We start from the raw sequence: 23,345 nt of genomic DNA, 5'->3' as shown, positions 1-23,345 counted from the left end.
GGATTGTGAGGCTGTTGTTCTGCTGTCCACTGATAACACCTGTACAAGTAAGCAACTTCGCTTCCTCTGTGGTCAGGCAGCAACAATACAGCCATACAAGTGGGGACTCCTGAGCTGAGGGCTGCAAGGAAAATAATATGATTTGATCAATTTGCATCCAAGTAGCAAAAAAGTGGGCAGTTGAAGCTGTTACTGAAAGTTTTCCAAATGGCTTGGCTTGGCCAAAATTACTGTCTGTATATGATTCATGATCCAAATAATAATGCTTGGTAAAAGTATGTATGGATGACCAAGCAGCTGCCTTACAGATATCCTGTACAGAAGCTCAATTAAGATGCGCCACTGAGGTGCACCTGCTTTAATTTGATGAGCCTTGAAAGGTGAAGCTCGGCAGTCTTGTATGGCAGTGAGAAATACCTAGAGACAAAAATCTGGACATAGTTTGTTTCTTGATTGGTAAGTCTTTCCTGTTATCATAGAAAGAAATGATTGAGATGATTTTCTGTAAGGTCTGGTTCTATCAAGTTGAAGAGAATGGCTCGTCTACATTCCAACATATTTATTTATTTAACTCTTTTTTTTATACCGACCTTCATGGTAAAAAACCATAACAAATCGGTTTACACAGAACGGGGGGAAAACTATACCAATAAACAATCATTTAACAGAAGAAGTAAAGTTACAATCAACAAGGAGGATAAACTTGGAAGCTTATTCAGCTGGAAAGATAGGGGCGGAGAAGGCAGTTAAACTAAAAAACATAATAAAAATTAAGAATTAAGTGATTGTATGTAGGGATTGTTTTGCTGCTGAGGAGTATAGTTTTGGGGAAAAGATAGAAACACTATTGAAATTATGAAACTTTTGAGTAAAATTTTTGAATGTATTTTTAATACCACATTGTTCTTGATGATCTGTGTATAGGGTGAGTAATCCACTAGCACTTGAAGCTCATTGTGTGAGCTGAAGTAACTACTACAAGAAATGAGATTTTCCAAGTCACAGATTTGGAATCTGTTGTAGTTATTGGTTCAAATCGAGATTTCATTAGTTGTGAAAGTACTATGTTTAAGTCCCATTCAGTTGGGGGTGTTTTTATCGGGGGCCATATACCCTTTGAAAAACTTGGAAACTAATGGCTCTTGTGAAGCCAACAAGCCTTCTGAATGTTGATGGTAAGCTGCTATTGTATTTAAATGCACCCTGATGGAGTTTGCTTTTAATCCTGAATCAGCTAGGTGGAGAAGATAACATAAAAGTAAAGGAATTGAACATGAGAAGGGATCTTTATTATGAGAAAAACATTAGTGCAAAACTCTTTTCCATTTAAAAATATATTTACATCTGGTAGCAGGTGTTCGATTTAGAGTGATCCCAATTGTATTGATGCACTGAGGTTGACAAGGCCAGAATTAGACAGTTAGAAATAAGGCTTTAAGTTCTTCTTTTAGTTATATAATTAAATAATGCAGAAACTGCTAAAAGCTGGACATGAGACAAGGAGGCTATGCATAAAGCACCTAGAAATAAGTATGGAATAACCAGTTATAACCAGTAGTAGATTACTACTTAAAAGACCATTAGGGTTGCATAAGTTTAGCTGCACCTGTGATTAATGAATATTAATAAGCAAAGTACTACAATTCTGCTTTTAGCGCAATGATGCAGTTCCTCTTTTTATAGAGATATATAAAGAGAAATAATTAATAAGAGAATAATTCTCAATCCTTTACCTGATATGTAAAAAAGCAGACATAAGAAAGTGTATTTAGTGCTGAATTTTAGCTGCGTAGTCAGGCATTGCTTTCTGAACTTTTTGTGATAGCAAGCCTCCATATACACATACTGAATAAAACAGAAGTGGTTTACAGCTATGAGAAGGACTGTGAGTTAATTCTTTTTAACGGTCTTATCACAGGAAACTAGGGAATCCACACATTTTTTTGCTGTCATCAGTACTTGTTTCACTTCTTGTGAAAGGGAAATAATGGGGCAGATTTTAAAACCTGCGCGCAAGTGCAGATTTGTTCGCTCAACCTGGCGCGAACAAATCTACGCCCGATTTTATAACATGTGCGCGGCAGATGTTATAAAATCCAGGGTCGGCGCGCGCAAGGGGGTGCACAATTGGGCAACTTGCACGCGCCGAGCAGCCTGCCTCCGTTCCCTCCGCCCCCCCCGCACCTTCCCCTCCCTAACCCGTCCCCCAGCCCTACCTAGAACCCCCCCTTACCTTTGTTGAAGAAGTTACGCGCGCTGGCAAATGGCCGCTGTGCCTGGAGGCTCAGGGCCCGCACCCGCTCCTTTTTGCAAGCCCTGGGACATACGCGTGTCCCGGGGCTTGCTCGGCGCGCGCAGGGGTAGGTTTTCGGGGGTGCGCGCGTATCTTACGCACGCAACCCTTTGAAAATCTACCCCAATTTGAACTTCTTTGTATTCAGTATTCACGCTGCTAATGCTAAAGACCAAAGAATGGGGTGAAAGCAACCTCCTGAACTGAGATAGAAGATTTGGATATATTGGAAGCCAAATTGGTGGAGCTAAACAAGCTTGTGTAACCATGGGAATCAGATTTGTTGAGGCCAATATGGGGCTACCAGAATCATTGTTCTGGTGTCTTTTCTTAGTCTGAGCATTATTTTGGCAACTCAAGGAATGGAAAAGAACACATATGAATGTTCCTTGTTCCATGGAATTGCAAAAGTATCCATCACTAGTGCATCCCATGATGATCTTTTGGAACAATAACGAGGCAGTTTGAGGTTGAGGAGAGATGCAAAAAGATCTATGCCAGGAGTTCCCCATTGATGAAACAGAAATTGTACTGTGTCTGAATGGAGTGACCATTCATGTGGCTGAAGAGGACAACTTTGCCTGTCTGCTATAACATTGTCTTTCCCTGGAAGATAAATTGCTAAAAGATGAATGTTTCTCATAAATGCCAGCAAAATTAACAAAAAAGGAGAAGGAGAAAGTGAAACCAGTAACAGAGAAAATGGCTGCTGAATAACCACCAGGCCCCCTTGAAATTGCAGCTAGTACACCAATCTCTGAGATCACTGTGGCAGTAACAGAAGCTGTCTCCCGGAAATTTGATGTGATTTTGGAGTAGATAAGTGAGGTAAAGAATTATCTTACCAACCTTAGGCCAAGGCTGCATATGCTGGAACGGCATGTGGTGGTCGTTGAAGACTAAGCACTGGTGGCAACGAGGAAAGTCCACAAAATGACCTCCACAATAACAACATTAGAAGATAAAGTGGACAATTTAGAGAACAGATTGAGACACAACAATTTGTGCTTTGCAGGCTTCCCAGAGTCCATCGAGGAGCAAGGGCTGGAGTCGACGCTGCGTAAATGGCTACTGGAGGCTTTTGATTTATCAGAAGATTGCCATGTCTACCCTGAATTATTTATTTATTTATTTATTTATTTAGTGTTTTTCTATACCGGCATTCGCGAAAGGTATCACATCATGCTGGTTTACATTTAACAAGGGGTGTAAAATGAAGATACAAAAAACTTTAACAGGTAGGAGGCGAAGCATTGCAGTTACAATAAAACAGGGAGGTATACAACTGGCAGCAGAGAAAAGGCGATAGGAATTTAACAGAAAGAACAATTATTTACATAGTTGTGGTATTTACAAAGTTATGGTGTTTACAATGTTATTGTTTACTGTGTTATGGTAATGTCTGAGAGTAACTTAATGTGAGTTAAGGTTCAGTTGGGGTCTGGAAAGGCTTTCTTAAATAACCACGTTTTGAGCCTTTTCCTGAATGTTGGAAGGCAGGGTTTCTGTCGCAGATCCAGAGGAATGGAGTTCCATAGAGGTGGTCCTGCTGTGGAGAAGGCCCGGTCTCTAAAGGTTATATGATGAGAGGTTTTGCAGTGTGGTACATGTAGTGATTCTCTATAAGTCTCTCTGATGGGTCTGGAGGAGGTATGTTTTCTGAATGGGATTTGAAGGTTAAGTGGAGAGTGGTGATGGACAGCTTTGTAGATGGTACTAATGGACTTATAAATGATTCTGTAGTGAATTGGCAACCAATGTAGGTCTTTGAGGATTGGAGATATGTGGTCCCTTTTCCTTGAGTTTGTCAATATTCTGGCTGCCGTGTTTTGAACCATCTGAAGAGGTTTGGTGTGAGATGAGGGGAGAACTAATAGGATAGAGTTACAGTAATCTAACTTAGAGAAGATTATTGCTTGCAGGACTGTTCTGTAGTCATGAAAGTGGAAGAGTGGTTTTATTCTTTTTAGGACATGTAGTTTATGAAAGCAGTCCTTAGTTGTTTGGTTAATAAATGATTTAAGGTTTAGCCGATTATCAATGATAGCTCCTAGGTCTCTTACTTGTGATATTTGCAGGTTGGCTGGAGGATACTTTATGATGTTACTGTTTTCCGGGGATATGAGGAGTTCGCTTTTTGATGAATTTAGTATTAAGTTTAGGCTGGAGAGGAGGCAGTTGATTTCTAGAAGGCAATTTTCCCAGAATTCTAGCATTTTTGTGATGGATTCTTTAAGGGGGATCACAATCTGGACATTGTCGGTGTATACAAAGTGTTTTAGGTTCAGTTTGGATAACAACTGGCAAAGTGGGAGAAAGTAAATGTTAAAGAGCGTGGGTGAGAGGGATGAGCCCTGAGGAACTCCTAGTGAGGAAGGATAACAGTGAGATTCTTTATTGTGTATTTTGACCTTGTAACATCTGTTCCCAAGGAATGTTTTGAACCAGGCCAGTGCAGTACCTGTTATGCCGATGTTCGCCAACTGATTTAGGAGGATGGAGTGGTTAACAGTATCAAATGCTGCCGAGAGGTCCAGGAGGATAATAAGTAGGCATGACCTTTATCGAGGCCCATGATGAGGTAATCTGTCAGGGATATGAGTAGTGATTTAATGATTTTTGGAAGCCATATTGAGTAGGGAACAGAATTTTGTGATCTTCGAGGTAGTCCGATAATTTTGTGTTAACTAATTTTTCCATGACCTTGGCTATGAATGGGAGGTTGGAGATTGGACGGAAGCTGTTGGGATCTTTAGGATCCAAGTTTGGTTTTTTTAGGAGAGGTTTGATGGAGGCCATTTTAAGGTCGTCTGGATAGATTCCCTGGGATAATGAACAATTGATAATGTCCGCCAGAACTTTGGAGATGGTGTCAGGGATTAGCAGAAGCAGTTTGGTCAGGATTTGGTCAAATGGATGTGAAGAAGGTTTCATTTTCTTCAAGACTGTTTGGATCTCTGAAGTTGTGATGGGTTCGAAGAATTGGAGAGATATGTCTTTGTTGGGGTGGAGATAAATGCTGGAAGGCGAAAAGGAATTAGGCGTCAGCTGTGTTAGAAGGTTAGTGATTTTATTGCTGAAGAAGAGGGCCAACTCATCTGCGTTTGCTTGAGCTTGGTTAAGTGGAATGTCAGGTGCATTGATTTGTGTTAAATTGGATACGTAAGCAAAAAGGGCTTTAGAGTCGAAGATGAGGTCATGGATCTTATGAGAGTAGAAGTCCCTTTTTGTTTTTAAATGTAGAGCTCTTGTATAAGTGGAGGGCGAGATTGTAAGCAGAGAGGGAGGTCGATGATGGTGCTTTACGCCATTCACTTTCTTTCTGTCATAGATAATGTTTGAGTTTTTGAAGTTCATCATTAAACCATGGTTGCCTTTTGGATGCATTGTGTTTGAGTTATTGCCAGTGGATAAAGTTTGTTTGCTACCGTTTCTGTTATGTTGGAACAGGAGTGGAGGGTAGAGTTAGGAGTGGAGACGTCTATGAGAGGGAGTTCTAGGGCAAGGTGTTTGTTGAGGTCGTCAGAGGAGCAAGGCTTCCTGTAAAGAAATTGTGATCGAAAGAGCTCATTGGCTTGGGATCAAAAAGGATAAAAAACCGCACCTGAGTGGTGATTGCGTGTTTTTTAAATTTTGCTCAGAAAAATAAAATCTGGCAATTATATCAAAAAAGACCTCCGTTTGTTATGAAAATAGAGCAATAAAAATATTTCAAGATTACACGATGTCTGTTTCAGCCAAAAGAAGAGAATTTGTGCCTCTCTGCTCAGCGTTGGTGTCCAGGAAGATCTGGTTTGCATTACAATTTCCAGTAAAGTTGTGGATCTGGCATGAGAGAGTCTCTCAGGTGATTGAAAAGGTGGAAGAGGCAAAAAAAAATTTGTGGACACATTCGAGACCTGATGGATATATTTGCTGTGAGGTTTTGCATTGGTATAGCAGCCGGTTTCATGATTGTTGATTTCTGATTAAAGTTAAGCCAAATGACTCATTGTACTGGGAATACAATATTCGTAATTTAGATTACTGGAATGTCTAATTTTCTACTTAATTTGTTTGTTTTCTTTCTAACAGGTTCAGATTGGTCTTTTGGAAATTTAGAATTTGGAGATGGCACTTGCTCCTGACATCAGGGCAACTCCATCTCTCAAAAGAGAGCATAAATCAAAGATGAGATGTTTGGTGATTTCTTTGGGGGAGGGGGGGATTGGTGATTAGTTTGGGAATAGTTTTGGTAATAAAGGGGATTACAAGGAGGGATTGGGGGAGGGGGGCTGAATCAGGCTGATGTACTATGTCCATGTTATTTTACCCTATTAGCCTCTCCAATTGGTAGTTGTACTTTTATATAATTTTACTTTGTTCCCAATGTTCAGAATGTTTCTCATCTGGTGGCCCTGAAGATGGTTGGTATTTGGGTGCATATATCTGAAGGTAAAAATCTTGTTTTAGCTGTATAAAATGAATAAACATATAAACTATATCTCCTGGAATGTTGTGGGGATTGGCTCACCAATCAAAAGGGAAAATGTATTGTCACAATTAAACAGACTGAAAGGTAATGTGGTGATGCTGCAAGAAATACACATGACAAATATTGAACAACAAAAATTGAGAAAGAAAGGTTCAATCGATTTTTTATTCATTGGATTCCTCAAAGGTAATATGAAGTGTCCATCTTGTTTCATAAGAATGTCTCCTTTTTTTATTAGAGAACTCTTGCCATGATGAAGAGAAACTCTTTGGTAAATCGGTATTAATAGCTTTGGTATACATGCCCAATTGCTACTCCCACCCTTTCTTTACCATATTGATTACATGAATTTTAGAGTTAGGCTCAATCCCGTTGATAACGGGAGGGGACATTTTTGTGTGTGTGAGGACTGGCTGAGCAAATTCCTCTGGGCTGGAGCAGTAAGCACACTGATTCCAACCTTTTCTTATACAATTTCTCTTTATTAAATCAAACAGCAAACTCAGCTTCACAATTACTGCTTACCTTTGCAGTCTTCTTTACAACACAACTTCCCAGAGCAGTTCAGGAGCTCCTACTTCTAGAGGGATGGGGCCTCTCTATCCCAGCTGGGCTTAATTTCCCTCTACCTGGTCATGCCCTCTGAGCTCCTCCTGCCCCGCAGGGTCCCACCTATACAGCACTCTCCCTTTTGGGGATTTAAGGTTTATAGGGGAAAACTAGGGGCACTCTCTCACATTCCCCTCCCCTCAGCTTTGACCCATTGGGCCAAGTGTCCTCAATCCCCCTGGATTTTATCCAGGGAAGTGCTTCACATCGCAGCTTCCCCTCAATAGCCCTCTTGCCCCCTAGAGTTAAGCCTAGTTTTCTAGGGTCATGCTCAGCCCCTACTACTAGGATTACCCTAAACAGCACTACCACCAGCACTTAGTGTGCTGTTCAAGCAGTGTGCACCTGCAGTCATTTTACTGTGTCCTTTGCTGGCTCTGGGATCAAATTCCTCAACAGAGCTTCTTGGACTAGCTGGAGGACATCAAGTGCTGGTTCCTCTGTTCCCAGCTGTGAGCACTTCCTGGCATCTAGTATTTCCTTTGTAGAGCCACTCCTTGTCTCCTTTGTATCCCCAGTTCCTGAGGTCTCCACAGCGCCACCCTCCTGGCTCTCCGGGGTCTCCTCCTCCAGGTTCTCTGCAGCGCCTCCTTCTGGGCTCTCTGCGTTACCTTCATCTGTGATCTTTGCAGTGCCTCCCCTCTGGAGTCTTTGCTGCGCCTTCCTCTAGGGTCACAGCGGTACCTCCCACCAGGGTCTCTTAGACCGCAGCTCCATCTGGCTTCCTTGCCATGTCTGTGCTAGGCCAATCGATGCTTCATTCTGCAGGCCACTCTATTCCACCCCTTCTGTGCACTCTGTGTTATTGCTTCTTGGCAAAGCTATGAAGCTTTCTGTTTCTTCCAACACAGTTCTTGCAGGATCTAGTCCTTGGCACTCCTCCTGCTCAGTTGCCTTCTTTGTGAGCTCATGCCCCTCAGAGTCTGCTTTGGCATGAGCCGGGTTGTCAATTCCTATTCTCCCCAACATGGACTTTTCATTGATGGCTTGGCCTGCAGTCAGGTGCATCCCTCAGCTGCTGGGCTTCCACAGGGTCCCTCCTGCAGTGGCTTTCTCAGCTCCCAGGATATGTAAGTTCCCCTTTGTAAGGGTGTCAAGAACAGCATTGTTTGCTTCCAGGATCTGTTTAACCTTATCCCAGCACAGCTGGCTCTGTCGAAGGCTCTCCAGATACTTCCTTTCTCCTTCACGGAGGCTCTGAATCCAAGCTTGCAAGCCTCCTTCAGTCATGCTTCCAAATGTCTGCATTCTGGTGCTGCTCTCTCTTTTCTCCTCTCTCTTCAGAGCCTGAGCTTATTAGGGCCAGGCCCAGTGCACAAAAGTAATCCCTTCAGTTTCTAGAGGGACCAAGCCCTTTTTTTAGCTCCGTGCACAACTGTGAGCTTTTTTGTTTTCTGCTACATTTTTTTTTAAAAAAAATAAAACAAAAGTAAAACAAAAACCTGCCTCACCAGCTCTTACTATACTTTTGATACAAGTGCTAACTTGGGATATAGCTTGTCTCTTTAGTCCACAGAAAACATAAACCTGCTTCTTTCCAGGCCCCACTGCTGCTCTCTGCTTTAAAAGCAGTTTCACTCTTCTCTTTTTTTTCCTCTGTGCACTGCAGTCCTAGCAGTGCCTCCTTGCTTCAGTGTGCTCTGTGAGCTATACCCTTTTGCCTTCAGTTACTTCTGGTAAGCACCACAGCAAACCTTTCTTCCTTCCAAACAAACCTTTCTCTTCTCTGTGCTCTGGTGCACACTACAGCAGTGTATGCCTTCAATCCTCTGGCAGGCTATGCATATACAAACTTTTCTCACTTTTCTCTTTTCTGGAGATTTTGGGCTTTACTCTATACCATACTTAAAGAAAAAAAAATCCCATGTATGACACCATATGTGAGGACTGGCCGAGCAAAATCCTCTGGGCCGGAACATTAAGCAAGCTGACAGCCTTTTTTTATACAATTTCTCTTTATTAAATCAAATAGCAAACAACTTCACAATTACTGCCTACCTTCGCAGTCTTATTTACAACACAACTTCCAGAGTGGTTCAGGAGCTCCTGCTCCTGGAGGGACGGGGCCTCTATATCCCCCATCTGGGTTTCCACTATTATTTCCCCTCTAGCTGGTTATGCCCTCTGTGATCTTTCTGCCCCGCAGGGTCCCACCCATACAGCACTCTTCTTTTTGGGGATTTAAGATGGACCAGGCATCTAGACTGGTCCTGCATAGTTTTATAGGGGAAAATTATGGGCCCTCTCACAGTGTGATAACCTAAATTTGTTAGATATTTGGAGAGTCCTCCATCTGGGAGAGCGAGATTATACACATTATGTCAGAGTGTATGCTTCTAAATCATGTATAGATTATTTGTTAGCATCTCCTACTTTCTTTGATCAGGTTGTAACGGCCAAAATGAAGGAACTAGTTATCTCAGACCACTGCCCAGTTTCCTGCCAAAAAGATGCCTTTAAAAATCAGTGTCCATTTGGAAACTGGCAGATGCCAGGTTGGCTTCATGAAGATCCTCAATTCAAAACATTCATAGTTGATACACTGATGTGGGTGGCACTGTGCGTGATGGTGCCATACTTTGTGCCATAGTGCTTTTCTGCATGGTATTTGGCTTGCACCGAAGATTCTTTGGTGCAGTGATGATTTGATGCTGTCTTTTTCAGCAAGGTCTCCTTCGTGTGGTACTTTTTCTGAGCTTTTCTCTTTGGAAAAGAGGATTTTCTGCTCCTTTATCTAGACTGGATCAGACTTCACTTTTGAAGATGATACCTTTGGACATGACCTTGCTTTGTTTGATGGGGAATACAGCTCGTATTTTAATTTCAAGCTTCTGAACATGCAGGCCCATGGGGAGATTTTACCACAGTGGTCAAAGTTTGAAGAGTCACGGTTAGGACCTAGACACCTCAAATAGAGGTCTTGAAGTCTGCTGGTCATTTTATGTTGGCACTTTGTGCAAAGCTTTAAAAGCTTCTTGCCTACCTTGTCTGATTTTTCCAACATGGCCCCAGAGAGGAAAAGAATATATGAGATAAAATAACTTTTTTTTCTAATTTTGTAAGGCAGGAAGGAAAACTGTTGAAAAGTACTTATGTTGGAAAAAAAAATTTAAATTCACAAAACGCACAGCTACAGGAGAGAATAAAAAATGAATAAAGGATGTGCGTGACAGCGAGGTAATTCCTGTGCATACTCTGGGTTTTGGTTTTGTTTTTTTTTAATCTTTCTTAGCTTTGAAAGAGCAAGACCTGACTGTGCCATTGGATGTCGTCATCCACTTTTATGGCTGTAGTGCTGTTGTTTGTCCATGGAGAATGGATTGACAAGTTTGGTCCTGAGTGCTTCCTTAATTGTGTTTCTGCTAGTAACATTTAGCACAGACGTTGACATATAGCCCCTCAAATATCCAATTATTTCAGCAGTATGATCTTGTCAATTTGTTTAGAAATGAAAATCTTTATAATACATTGTTCTTGTAGACAACTGGAACCTTAAAAGACTGCAATACCTTTTATTGGATGACATAAAAACATGCTGTACTTCAAGTCTTAAAATATATTGTATAACAATTACAAGTCTGAGTGAATCATAAAAAAAAGCTAAGAGAGCAATTTTTGCCCATTCCATTTATTTAAATAAAACTCTCAAAAAGTGCTTTAAAAGCTATCAAACTGTTGTATTTTTTATTTTATAAAAGCTAAAGTTCTCATCAGGAATATGACACACTGTGCATTTTCTGTAAGTAATAATATATATGATACTTAGCTTCAGCATAAGCCAATGATTTCTGCCCATATCGCTGCTGTGACAGCACAGCACAAATGGGCAGACTGGATGGGCCTTGTAATGCTTACCTGCCAACATCTTCTGTTTCCCTATGAACTGTAAATATCTTGCAGGCATACACAAAAGCATTTTTTCAGTCAAAGAACTATGGAATTTCTTGCCAGAGAATGTGGTCAAAGCTAGTAGTATACAGTGGCTGAGTTTAAAAAAAAAGATCTGAACAATTATCTGGAGAATTAGGGAACTGACCTTCCTATTTAGATCTGCTGAGTTCTTCTAAGTGACCCATACTGTTGAAGACAGGATGTTGGGCTTGATAGACCATTGGTCTGCCCCAGCATGGCACCTCTTATGTTCTCATGTAATATTCAATGAAAAGTAAAATTCTATTTCAATAGGCTCATATTTGAGGCAGTGCAAGCACTGATAACATCATTAATATGAGGGATTGCTCCCTGCTTAAATATGGAAATAGTTTGCACAGTTATGCTACTAATCTTCTGCATAGACGAAGTTCATGATAATTCTACTTTAAAAGCTACTGAGACTAAATAATGAGTGAAGAGAATGAGGTAGGGGCCCTTTCATGGAAGCTAATGATCTGCTGAAAGAGTTGAGAAACCTTGGATCTTTATCTTCATCAACTTTTACTGAACAGAATGTCCTTATTGTTTTATAAACTAGATTGGGGGGGGGAGGGATGGAATAGGTGGGGCAGAAAGTAAAACATATTTCTTTGTTTACAATTGTGGGCATTTTCTGGCCGTTAAAGCTTGCCATGGTAACCAAACAGAACTCAGCATTCCCATGCCAACATTCCATTAACTTGATTAAGTCTGTTAAGTTCTATTAGGACTACTGCCATAACAGAAGGGAAATAATTTAGCTGTTTAGAAATACAACATCAATGCAAAAATGAAACTGCAATATGGAAAGATAGGCATTATGCTACAACTACGAATCAATATTTACACAGTAAATGGCACAGTAGAAAACCAGACATTACCTTTTTGTTTGCTGCTTCAATTTCTTTTTGCTTGTCATTTGCTAGCTGTAGTAATTCTGCTTGGTGAGCTGCTAGCACTGACTCAAGCTGTCTTCGAAATGCATCGTCCACAGAGTGAAGTTTTTCCACTGCAATCCTAAACACAAGTATTTTCAGCTAAATATGTGTCCTTAGATTACCATCTGAAAGAATCTGGTTTTGCCTTCAGCATCATTTTAATCCCTTGTACACTTTCTGTAGTGTTTACTTTTCATTCCATGCATTCATAAGCATCTCTGAATATTTCTAATGAGATGTTTTATTACTGTATTTATATTTTATTTTCCCAGCTATGCAACATTCTTCTGTAAATCATTTACATTCAGATAAGCCTCTTATTATAGAAAGCATCACATGCAGCACCTAGTAACTTATAAACAAGCTCCCCTGTTTATTTTAATGAAGCTATCTTCGGCCATTCCTCTGCATAAGGATAGGAAATTCTCAGTCAATCCAGAAATCTCTTTGATTAAACTCCCGCTGCCGCAGTACCTGAAATTAATTCCATTTGCCTTTTATTTATTTATGCAAGAAGCTGTTGCCAATAGGGACTTAAAATATGTAATGGAAGGAATTGATGTGTATATATATGTATAAGAATACAGACAAAACTTGAGGTTTAAGAAATGCCTCAAAACAAAGACAATAATATTAATATATCTTCTGAAACTGTAGCTGATTTAAATGTTAGCAAAATTAAACTACTAAATTTTCATTAAAAAGTATTATGTAAATATTGTATTTCCTTGCTAGGGTTAAGTAGAAGAAAATCTAGAGATTAAGATATTGAAAGGTAATAAAATATGTTTAATTGGATATCAAAGGAAGTTCAGGTCCAATGCATATCTACAAAGAAAATGTATAGGAGGGGGAGGAGGAAAACAAAATGGCTTCATTACATAACTATGTATAAAGAAAAACAAACAAAAGGATGGTGTTTAAACAGCCGAAGGGGCACAAGACAGGGAAAACATTCACAAATTCAAAGAGATGTATTGAGCACTAACGATGGCCATTCATTTGAAATGACTGGGCACAACATGATAAATGAGCTTACATTTGTTTCATTCGTGGCCCCCTGAAACAAATGGAGAGGTCTCAAAAATGAAACAAATATGTTTTATCCCATTTGTTTATGTTTCCCATTCATTTCAATGACTCATTGACTTCTATGGTTGTGTACTGCTAAGAAAAAAATCTAGTAACTATAGCAACCAGCTCTTGCCTATATGACCTCACCACCTTAACAGAGCCAAGGCAGGACAAGTTGGCAAGGAGACTAGCCAGAGGTTAAATCATGGTGCATCATCTATTTATCTAGCCTATAGCTGCTATCTGGATCAAGTAATGCTGATGTTCTACCATTGTAAAGTCCAAGTATGTATAAGAAAGCAACCTGTATTTCCTCTGTAGCTCTTTGCATAGAAGGATGTGCTAAGAGAAGCTGCCATGCTCCTGATATACCAGCTTAAGAGGTCTTACCGCTCATCTGCCTACCTGCCATACCCCTGATATACCATGAGGGATCTTACTGCTACTGCTCTGCCTACCTGCCATGCCCCAAATGTACCACCTTAAGGATCTTCCTGCCACATTTCTACCTGTCATGCCCCTGATATACCATCTTAAAGGTCTTCCTGCTACTGCTCTGCCTGCCATACCTATTATATATCAGCATGCAAGTTTTGGTGCTTCTATATTGTTTGATGTTTGGATCTCAGCCTAGTTCTCTCGTCCTGTTATATTGATGTGTTTTGTCCCCAGAAAAAAAACATGAAAAAAGAAATAAAAAGTTTATTCTCCTGCCCCACCTCTTTTATAGTTCTTTGTTTTGTTGTACCTTTCTAAAATCCCAGCCTAATTCTCCCACTCTATTTATTTTATTTATTTATTTAAATCTTTTCTATACCGACATTCAAGGGAATATCACATCGGTTTACATTGAACCGGGGTAACCATTAACTTAGGAAATTAGAAATTACATGTAACTTAAGGGAGCTGTAACTGGGAGAGAGGGCTAGAGTAGCAGAGTCAGGTAAAGGAAAGGTATGGTAACAAAAAAGTTAACAATTGATTAAGATATATGACAATATTGTTTAAGATATATGCTAATATATAACAATTATTTACAGTATGTACAATATGTAATCGTAGGTTAGTTACTTGAATGAGATAGTAACCCGATTAGAGAGAAAAAGGAAAAAGAATAAAGGCTATTGGGATATCGGATTTCGCTGGTAAGAGGGTAAGGGGAGGTGGTGGGGCACTTAATTGAAGTAGAGTAGCCTTAGATTGAGGGGTACAGGGAAAGTATTTGTAGGAATGGTGGAGGGGTGGGGCTTTGATCTAGGGCTGCGGGGTTAAGTAAAGGCTTGTGGGAAGAGCCAAATTTTAAGGTTTTTTTTAAAGATTTGGGAACAATGTTCTTGGCGCAGGTGAGGGGGCATTGAGTTCCATATGGTTGGTCCAGCGATGGACAGAGCCCGTTCTTTCGTGGCTATGTGATGGGTGAGTTTGGGGGGGAGGAATGTAGAGGGTTCCTTTATAGGCTGTTTTCGTGGGTCTGTTCGAGGTGTGATATTGCAGGGAGTTATTCAGCCATTGGATGTTGTGGTTATGTAGGGTTTTGTGAATAATAGTAAGAGACTTGTGAAGGATTTTAAAGCATATTGGGAGCCAGTGGAGGTCAATGAGTATGGGGGTTATGTGATCTCTTCTGCGGGAGTTAGTGAGAGTTATGGCCGCTGCATTTTGGAGCGGTTTGATCGAGGTAGCAGGGAGGCCTAGGAGGAGGGTGTTAGTCAACACGAAAGCTTATAGACTGAGCAGGATTTTTCATCTCCATGAGTGGGCTCTACACCAGAGGATAGTCAACAGTCTTTTTAGGATGTGGGACAAACCATGCATAGACTTATTCACAACAGAGAATAAAACAAAGCTACCGAGGTTTTGCTCTGTGTACCCAAGCCTAGATAGAATCTCACAGGATGCGTTCCTGATACCCTGGGTGGGAAATCTGTTTTATGCGTATCCCCTGATACCACTAATAAGTTGAGCAATTCAGAAATGTATCTCAGACGAAGTGGATCTTATATTCATAGCTCCAGCCTGGCCAAGACAACCATGGTACACCTATCCAGCTCTGGTTCGCCCCTAATACCTCTGGAAAACAGAGTAGACCTTCTATCTCAGGAAGACTGTACTCTACCCCACCTCATGTATTCTTCTCTACATCTGATGGCTTGGAGGTTGAAAGGGAGGTACTGAGTCACCTCCCTTTGTCATTGAGCATTCAGGATGTCCTTGTTTCTGCTAGAAAGCCGCCTACCAGAAAGAATTATGCATTTAAGTGGCAAAGATACCTAATTTGGTGTGGGTCAAGGAGCACAGACCCCTTTTCTTGTTCCCTTGAAATTCTACTGGAATATCTGCATATGCTATTCACATGAGGACTAGAGACATCATCAATCAGAGTTCACATTAGCGCAATAGGTACTTATTATTCAACAAAAGATAGAAACCCCAGTTCAGTCCATCCATTGGTGTCACGCTTCAAGATGGGAGTTCTGCATCTTTGACCACCAATTGCAAAGTCTGCAATCCTTTGGGATATCAACATGGTACTGAAGTCATTCATGCATCCAACTTTTGAGCAGTTAGGAACTACTTCTATGAAGAATTTAACTTGGAAGGTGTTATTCCTTGTAGCACTGACATCTGCGAAAAGAGTTAGTGAACTTTAACCACTAGTTCACTATCCTCCTAACTTACAATTTTACTATGACAAAGTCACCTTACAATGTACCTGTCCTTCTTACCAAAGATTGTTTCAACCTTTCACCTGAATCAAACAATAACACTACCTACATTTTTTCCAAAGCCTCATAAGAATAACTGGCAAAGACTACTCCTCACATTAAATTGTAAACAGGACCCAGGCAAACAACCGGGTATCCCAGCTATTTGTATCCTTTAATCCAAACGCACCGGGACCATCAGTAGTGAAAAGAACTTTGGTGAACTGGTTAACTCAATGCTTTCACTTTTGCTATTCAGCCAAATCTATTGTGCCATCATCCAGAGTTAAAGCTCATCAACTTTGAATCGCTGCAACTTCAATTGCACAAGGTAGCAATATGGTCTTCTGTCCATACTTTCACATCTCAATACTGTCTCAACCAGCAAACAGCTTCAGATACCCATTAGGATCAGCGGTTTTACAACATGCAACTAGGACCTGAGACTGTCCACAGAATATGGGGGTTGTGCACACATCTCTTACCAAAAGTACTTGTAATGCCTGAGCCATCTTTTTCAGAAGTCAACCAGATTTGTGTGCATTATGACAACCCTAGACAGGGGACTCCCATACAGAATGGCTAATTCAAACTGCTTATCGACGGGAAAAAAGCAAATTTTCTTACCGTAAACAGTGTTTTCCATAGATAGCAGGATGAATTAGCCATGTGATTCTGCCCTCCTCCCTGGACAACTCTCGGATTTTCGCTGCACTATGCACTATAACATCAACTAAGGAGAACAGTCAAACACACGGGTACACCTGTGCAGCCGCACACAGCAAAGCTCTGTGCTCTTTTAGAGAAGCTCCGCCCCGTGCCACTAGAGGACATCACCAATACAGCATGGCTAATTCATTCTACTATCTACGGAAAACACCATTTATGGTAAACAAACTTGCTCTTTGTGTGTTAGGGAATATTTGCGCAGATGTTTTAGCAAGTGTAACTTGTACATAAAGACTGAGTGGAATAATTTTCAAAGCGGACTTATGTACGCAAGTCCACTTTGAAAACTGGTACAGTTTCCACGTGATTTTAACTCTCTTGTATTCAGGCTTTTGAAAATTAACTCCTGAACATGTAATTAAATATAAAATAATCAGATCAATTTTCAATAAGCAGGTAAGCAGAGAAGTTATCTGAATAAACCTACCAGGATAAATTCAGCTGAACATTCAGTGGCACTTATTTGGATGCTGAGCCTAAAGTTACCAGGGCAAAATTATCCAGATAACTTTGCATCTCACCAGCTTACAGGCAAATTTTAAAAGCGTATGCATGCAAAAAATTGCATATATGTGCATAAGCAGCTGCTATGCACATATTCCATATTTTATAAAAGCCGCAATTATGTGCATATATTCAATTTGTGCATGAATATACATGTGTAAAAAAAGGGGGGGTCTAGAAGCATTCCAGGGCGGGGCTAACACATGCACATGTCAGTTGCTATTTTAAAAGACATGTGTGCGTATATATTCCAACTTACTTGTATATTTTTTTACACCTGCTAATTATCTGGCGTAAGTGATAATAAATGAGTTTATTGTATAGTACTGACTGGGGGAGTAGGTCTGGGTAAATTGGGGGGGGGGGGGGGGGGGTTCAGGCTAAAGAGTCAGGAGAGTCTAGATGGCTTAGTGAAGGATTGGTGGACCAACTGGTAAAACTGGCAATTTCCTCAATGCATTCATGTTATAAAATTGGACAAATTACATGTGCAAATTGGGACTTATGCTAGTAAATCCTCATTTAATTTTGCATGTAAATTATACTGTATGTGCATGTATGTATAAACAGGTGAGTAAAGTATGCACATTCAATGAATGGAAATATGTGGTTTTAATTCATAATATGTATTCACATGTAGACCTACATATGTGTGCATGCTGTATAGTAAATATACACGTATTTTATAATATATGCATATATGAAACACGTATGTATATGGGCACGCGCGGTCATGTTTCAAAGTTATCCTTCCACTGAATATAAAAAAAAAAAAAAGCATCCAACAGTACCCCAATCTCTCCCTCCCTCCCACCCATAGGATAAACATTTTTTTAGCATGGCTGAATGGACCCTTCACCACCTCCAATAAAAGTGAATTTTCAAAACTTGTGCATGTAAAAATCAGCTTAAACAGTGTAAACAGCATATACTCACATATATGCTATTTTATAAACTTCAAAATACATGTACAAGGGTCCACAAGTAAATGTGTGTGTGTAGAAAAGGGGCAGGCCAGGGGCATTGCCAACATTTATGCATGTAAGTTGCTATTTTATAAGCAATTTATGCAAGTAGATTTGGCAGCTTGTGTATATTTACACCTAAGAACATGACATACTGCGTCAGACCAAGGGTCCACAAGCCCAGCATTTTGTTTCCTACAGTGGCCAATCCTACCAGTATCTGGCAAGTACTCAAAACACTCCATGGTGAGACCACACCTTGAATACTATGTACAATTCTGGTCGCCGCATCTCAAAAAAGATATAGCTGTGATGGAGAAGGTATAGAGAAGGGTGACCAAAATGATAACGAGAATGGAACAGCTCCCCTATGAGGAAAGACTAAAGAGGTTAGGGCTGTTCAACTTGGAGAAGAGACGGCTGAGGGGGGATATGATAGAGTTGTTTAAAATCATGAGAAGTCTAGAATGGGTAAATGTGAATCGGTTATTTATTCTTTTGGATAATAGAAGGACTAAGGGGCACTCTATGAAGTTAGCATGTAGCACATTTAAAACTAATTGGAGAAAATTCTCTCTCACTCAACGCACAATTATACTCTGGAATTTGTTGCCAGGGGATTTGGTTAATGCAGTTAGTGTAGCTGGGTTTAAAAAAGGCTTGGATACGTTCTTGGAAGAGAAGTCCATTACCTGTTATTAATCAAGCTGACTTAGAAAATAGCCACTGTTATTACTAGCATCAGTAGCATGGGATATACTTAGTTTACAGATGCAATATGACATTTTCTGTTTTATTCACCAACCCTTTCAAATAATTCCTAACATTCTGTTTGCTTTTTTGACGGCCACAGCACACTGAGCCAACAATTTCAATGTATTATCCACTATGACGCCTAGATCTCTTTCCTGGGTGGATGTTAGGTTCCTAATATGGAACCTAACATCGTGTAACTACAGCATGGGTTATTTTTCTCTATATTCATCACCTTGCACTTATCCACATTAAATTTCATCTGCCATTTGGATACCCAATTTTCCAGTCTCACAAGGTCCTTCTGCAATTTATCACAATCTGCTTGTGATTTAACTACTCTAAATAATTTTGTATCTGCAAATTTGATTACCTCACTCGTCATATTCCTTTCCAGATCATTTATAAATATATTGAAAAGCACGGGTCCCAGTACAGATCCCTGAGGCACTCCACTGTTTACCCTTTTCCACTGAGAAAATTGACCATTTAATCCTACTCTCTGTTTCCTGTCTTTTAACCAGTTTGTAATCCACGAAAGGACATCATCACCTATCCCATGACATTTTACTTTTCTTAGAAGCCTCTCATGAGTTTGTCAAATGCTCTATATCTGGAGTAGCTAATCATAAACGTCTTAAAAGTGAAATGGGTGGGGGAAGTTCAGGCTGACGAGCCTGATGTGTCTCAATGATCTGCAGAAGGACTAGGCAAGCTGGTAGCTAATTGGTAAAACTGGTAATTTCATTGCTGCGTGTATATTAGAAAATCTTCCGACTTACATGCATAACACCCAAGTTATAGGGGATAAATGTATGTAAATTATGCAGGTAAAATCTCCACATGGATATTTTTAAAGTGAGATATATACATACATAAGTACAGTACTTGCATGCTATTTATCTGGATAAATCGGAGTTTGTCCAGATAAATAGCATGCAAGTACTGCACTTATATACAAACTCCGATTTATCCAGCTGCATAGTGGCTTTGCTGCGACTAATCTAGATAAATTATGATTTATCTGGCTAAATGTAGGCTTTGCTGCTACTTATCTAGACACATTTTGAAAGTGGCACTTATCCAGATAAATTCTGATTTATCTGGCTAAGTAGCAGCAAAGTCACTACTTAGCCGGATAAGTCTTAAAAGTGCTAATTATCTGGATAACTAAGATAGACGGATAAGTCTCAATAGAGCTACTTATCCAGATAATTAGCTCTATTTGAGACTTATCCATCTATCTTAATAATCCAGTTAAGTAGCTCTAATTGAGACTTATTCATCTACCTTACTTTTCTGGATAAGTAGCATTTTTCAAACCTATCCTATCTGATTTAGCTGGATAAGTAAAGTTTTTAAGATTTATCTAAGTAAGTGCTTTGCCGCTACTTATCTGGCAGCTACTTAGCCAGATCAATTAGACCTTATCCAGATAAGTGCAATATGTATTCACGCCTTTTAAAAAACTTTTTAAATGCACGTGCATGTTGCAGGATACATTTACACATATTTTATAACCTGCGTATATCATATACATGCAGGTTATAAAATACAGGAGTACATTTGTGCACGCCCAAATACACGTGAATATGGATACACAGCTGTTTGAAAGTTATCCTCTAGATTTTCAAATTGTAGCATTGTCCAAGCAACCCTCCTCTCCTGCCTCTCCGTATGTCTTAAACTTGTAGCACTGCTGAGCAGCACCAATTTCTTTCTTTTCCACCTTAAAAAAAATTGTGGGCAAAAATCTCATCCTCACCCCCAAATCCCTGAAACTGTCCCCAAAGCAGACTAGGACGAGAAGAGATCTTACCTCCGCCCACTCTGCTACATAGTGAGTACCGATAGATTTGATAGCTACCGGCACTTACCATTAATTTATTCACTTCTTTCAGGCAATAATTGGTTCCTTACTGATAACCAATCACCATTCAGAATTAATTTCTGCTATCTTCTTTCATTCCCTCCATGTCCATCCTTGTCCTCAGTCTCCTATGGCAACAGAAAGATCATCATCAGGCCAGCAATGCAGTAATACAGGTGTGACTGTACTCCTGGATCCTCCACCTCGCCTACTGTTAGACCTGTGAAGAAGATCAGGCCCAAGAGAGACAGGAGCTCCACTAATTACTGAAGTGGCTCACACTCTGTCTTTCCCTGCCAGTGACCTGTGCTTCTCATGCCTGCTGGTGGGCTGATTTTCAACTTTCACTGTAAGTGGCCTGTGTCTAGTCTCACTAGGGTCCTGATAGTCAACAAGTGTACCAAACAAATCTAGCAGGAAGACAATGTTGTTTGCAGGCTACCTGTTAGCCATCCTGTGCCTTTGAAAGTCACAATATGTAAATATTTGGAGAGTCAGCTTTCACTCTAAATTTAGTCAGGCATCCCCTTGAGGGTTTTTTTGTTTTACATACAAGGCATTTTAGCTGTTAAGTTATGGCTAATTAAGCTTTAAAAACTGGAATGTTTCAAACCAGTATGCAATAGAAGTCTTACAATATTCCCTGGACATAGTACTGAGGAAAATGAGAACACCACCAAAAATGTACTTTAATAAAAATATGGAATGCCTCTTTTATTGTCTAGAAAAATAGTCCTTCTTAGAAGCAGTTTACATCTGTAAAAGCAAAATCCTCCCTTAGTTCATTATTTGGCAAAGGAACCGCACAATTCCAAAGCATGCCGGATAACTCAATCTGCATACATTAATGGAACTAAGCTGATTAAACAAATTGGCAGCTTCTATTAATTTATTTTTAATCACTTATTATATTCCATTTTATATAAAGATATAAAAAAATCACCTAATATGAAATTACCATTGAAATGTGCACAGATTGATGGATAATAACAACAGTCATGCTGTACAAGTGTATTCAAGTTTTAAATATTAAATAATCATTAAATCTTGAGCATGCAGCATCACTAGATGGAAAATGTTTTCTCCACATAGAAGTTAAACATTTTCTATGGGTAGTACACACAGATCTCATTTTTCATCTATGTGTTTATACAACTTCAGTTTTCCTATTTAACTTTAGTTGAAGATACAGAGGATAACTTTCAAACAAATGCACGCAGCTGCAAATATGCATATATATGGCCATGAGTATATCTAAGCAAGTATTTTATAACACACATGTATGATATGCGCAAGCTTTATAAAATATGCGCATCTCTACCACACAACTTATGTGCGAATACAGGCAATGAATTGAAATTACATATTTCAATGCATTGAGCGTGTACTTTTCCTGCTTTTTAAAAAATATACGTGTACATTTTATACACAAAAGTTGAGTAGGACTTACATAAATCCCGATTTATGTGGGTAAGTCAGCCAATTTTAAACCATGCACGTGTAAATGAAATTATCTAGCTTACCAATTAGTCCACCAGTTCGCTCAATCCTTCTCTACGTTATATCAAGACCTTGCTGGTTCTTCAGCCTGAATTCTCCCCAGTTCACCTGGATCTTCCACCCAATGAGTACTATACAATACACACATTTACTATCACTTATACCATACAAATAGAAGGTGTAAAAATACACGAGTAAACTGGTAAATGTACACGCGTGTCTTTTAAAATAGCAACCTATGCACATAAGTGTTGGGCTCTGCCTGGGAATGCCCCAGACCACCCTTTTTTAAAATATGTACACGTGCATGCGAAAGTGAAAATACACAAATATTTTTACTTTTATAAAATACGGAATATGTAAGTAGATGCTACTTATGCCAGATAACTCGAAAATCTAACCAGCTAAGGTTGAATATAGACAGTTAGGTTTTCAAGTTGTCAGGCCTTGTGTGGCCGGATAGCTTTCTACTTAACTGGATATCTTCAAAGATATCTTGTTAAGTTGCGCTGTCAGTGTCACCCAAAAAAGAAATAATTCAAAGGGCTCGTGGCCTGACTGTGTGCCTCCCTCCCCGTACATAAACGGCCAACAGCCTCAAAACAAGAACATTCCTCCTCAACTGGGCAAGCCAGGCCACACCAGTGGGTTGTGCATTCCAACCAGCAGGTGGAGACAGAGAACAAGGATTCACTGAAGTCCCTCTCACATAATTCACCACAGACATCAGCCAGCCTGTATTTCTCAGTCTCCAGCAGGTGGTGGACATGCATCCTTGCTTGTGGACCGGATTGAACAGGCTGTCTTGACCTCCCTGTGGTGATAGCATTTGCTCCCTCCCTCAGCTGAGTGTCTGATTTGTCGGACAGGAGTGAGGTGAAGGCTGGTGCCCTTGCCCTCCTCCTAACAGAGGGAGAGTTCCTGTAGGGAGAGTGCGGTAGGGTAAGGGAGCCTTGGGCTCAGTCCTGTTGATCTGACTCTCTGCCTCTCTCCTGTTTTGTCCTCCTCTCCTCTGCCTG

The 23,345-nt window shown here is 40.0% G+C and overlaps 1 protein-coding gene across 8 annotated transcripts in view; it reads right to left on the bottom strand.

Annotated features, from left to right (window-relative positions):
- The window catches only part of LRRCC1 (leucine rich repeat and coiled-coil centrosomal protein 1), a 221,413-nt gene that overhangs the window by 5,262 nt on the left and 192,806 nt on the right, over positions 1 to 23,345 (bottom strand). For 7 of the 8 annotated variants that reach the window (XM_029591580.1, XM_029591582.1, XM_029591575.1 and 4 more), the window contains one exon: positions 12,170 to 12,305. In XM_029591580.1, the coding sequence (XP_029447440.1) occupies positions 12,170 to 12,305 (136 nt within the window). Of the gene's footprint in view, positions 1 to 12,169; positions 12,306 to 22,349; positions 22,458 to 23,345 lie in introns of those variants that run through there. The other variant, XM_029591578.1, reaches the window with a different exon arrangement.

Source organism: Rhinatrema bivittatum, chromosome 2 (genome assembly GCF_901001135.1).
Source record: "Rhinatrema bivittatum chromosome 2, aRhiBiv1.1, whole genome shotgun sequence".
NCBI classification, from domain to species: domain Eukaryota; kingdom Metazoa; phylum Chordata; class Amphibia; order Gymnophiona; family Rhinatrematidae; genus Rhinatrema; species Rhinatrema bivittatum.
The sequence above is the reverse complement of the archived record's forward strand: the minus strand, read 5'-3'. Positions and strand labels throughout refer to the sequence as shown.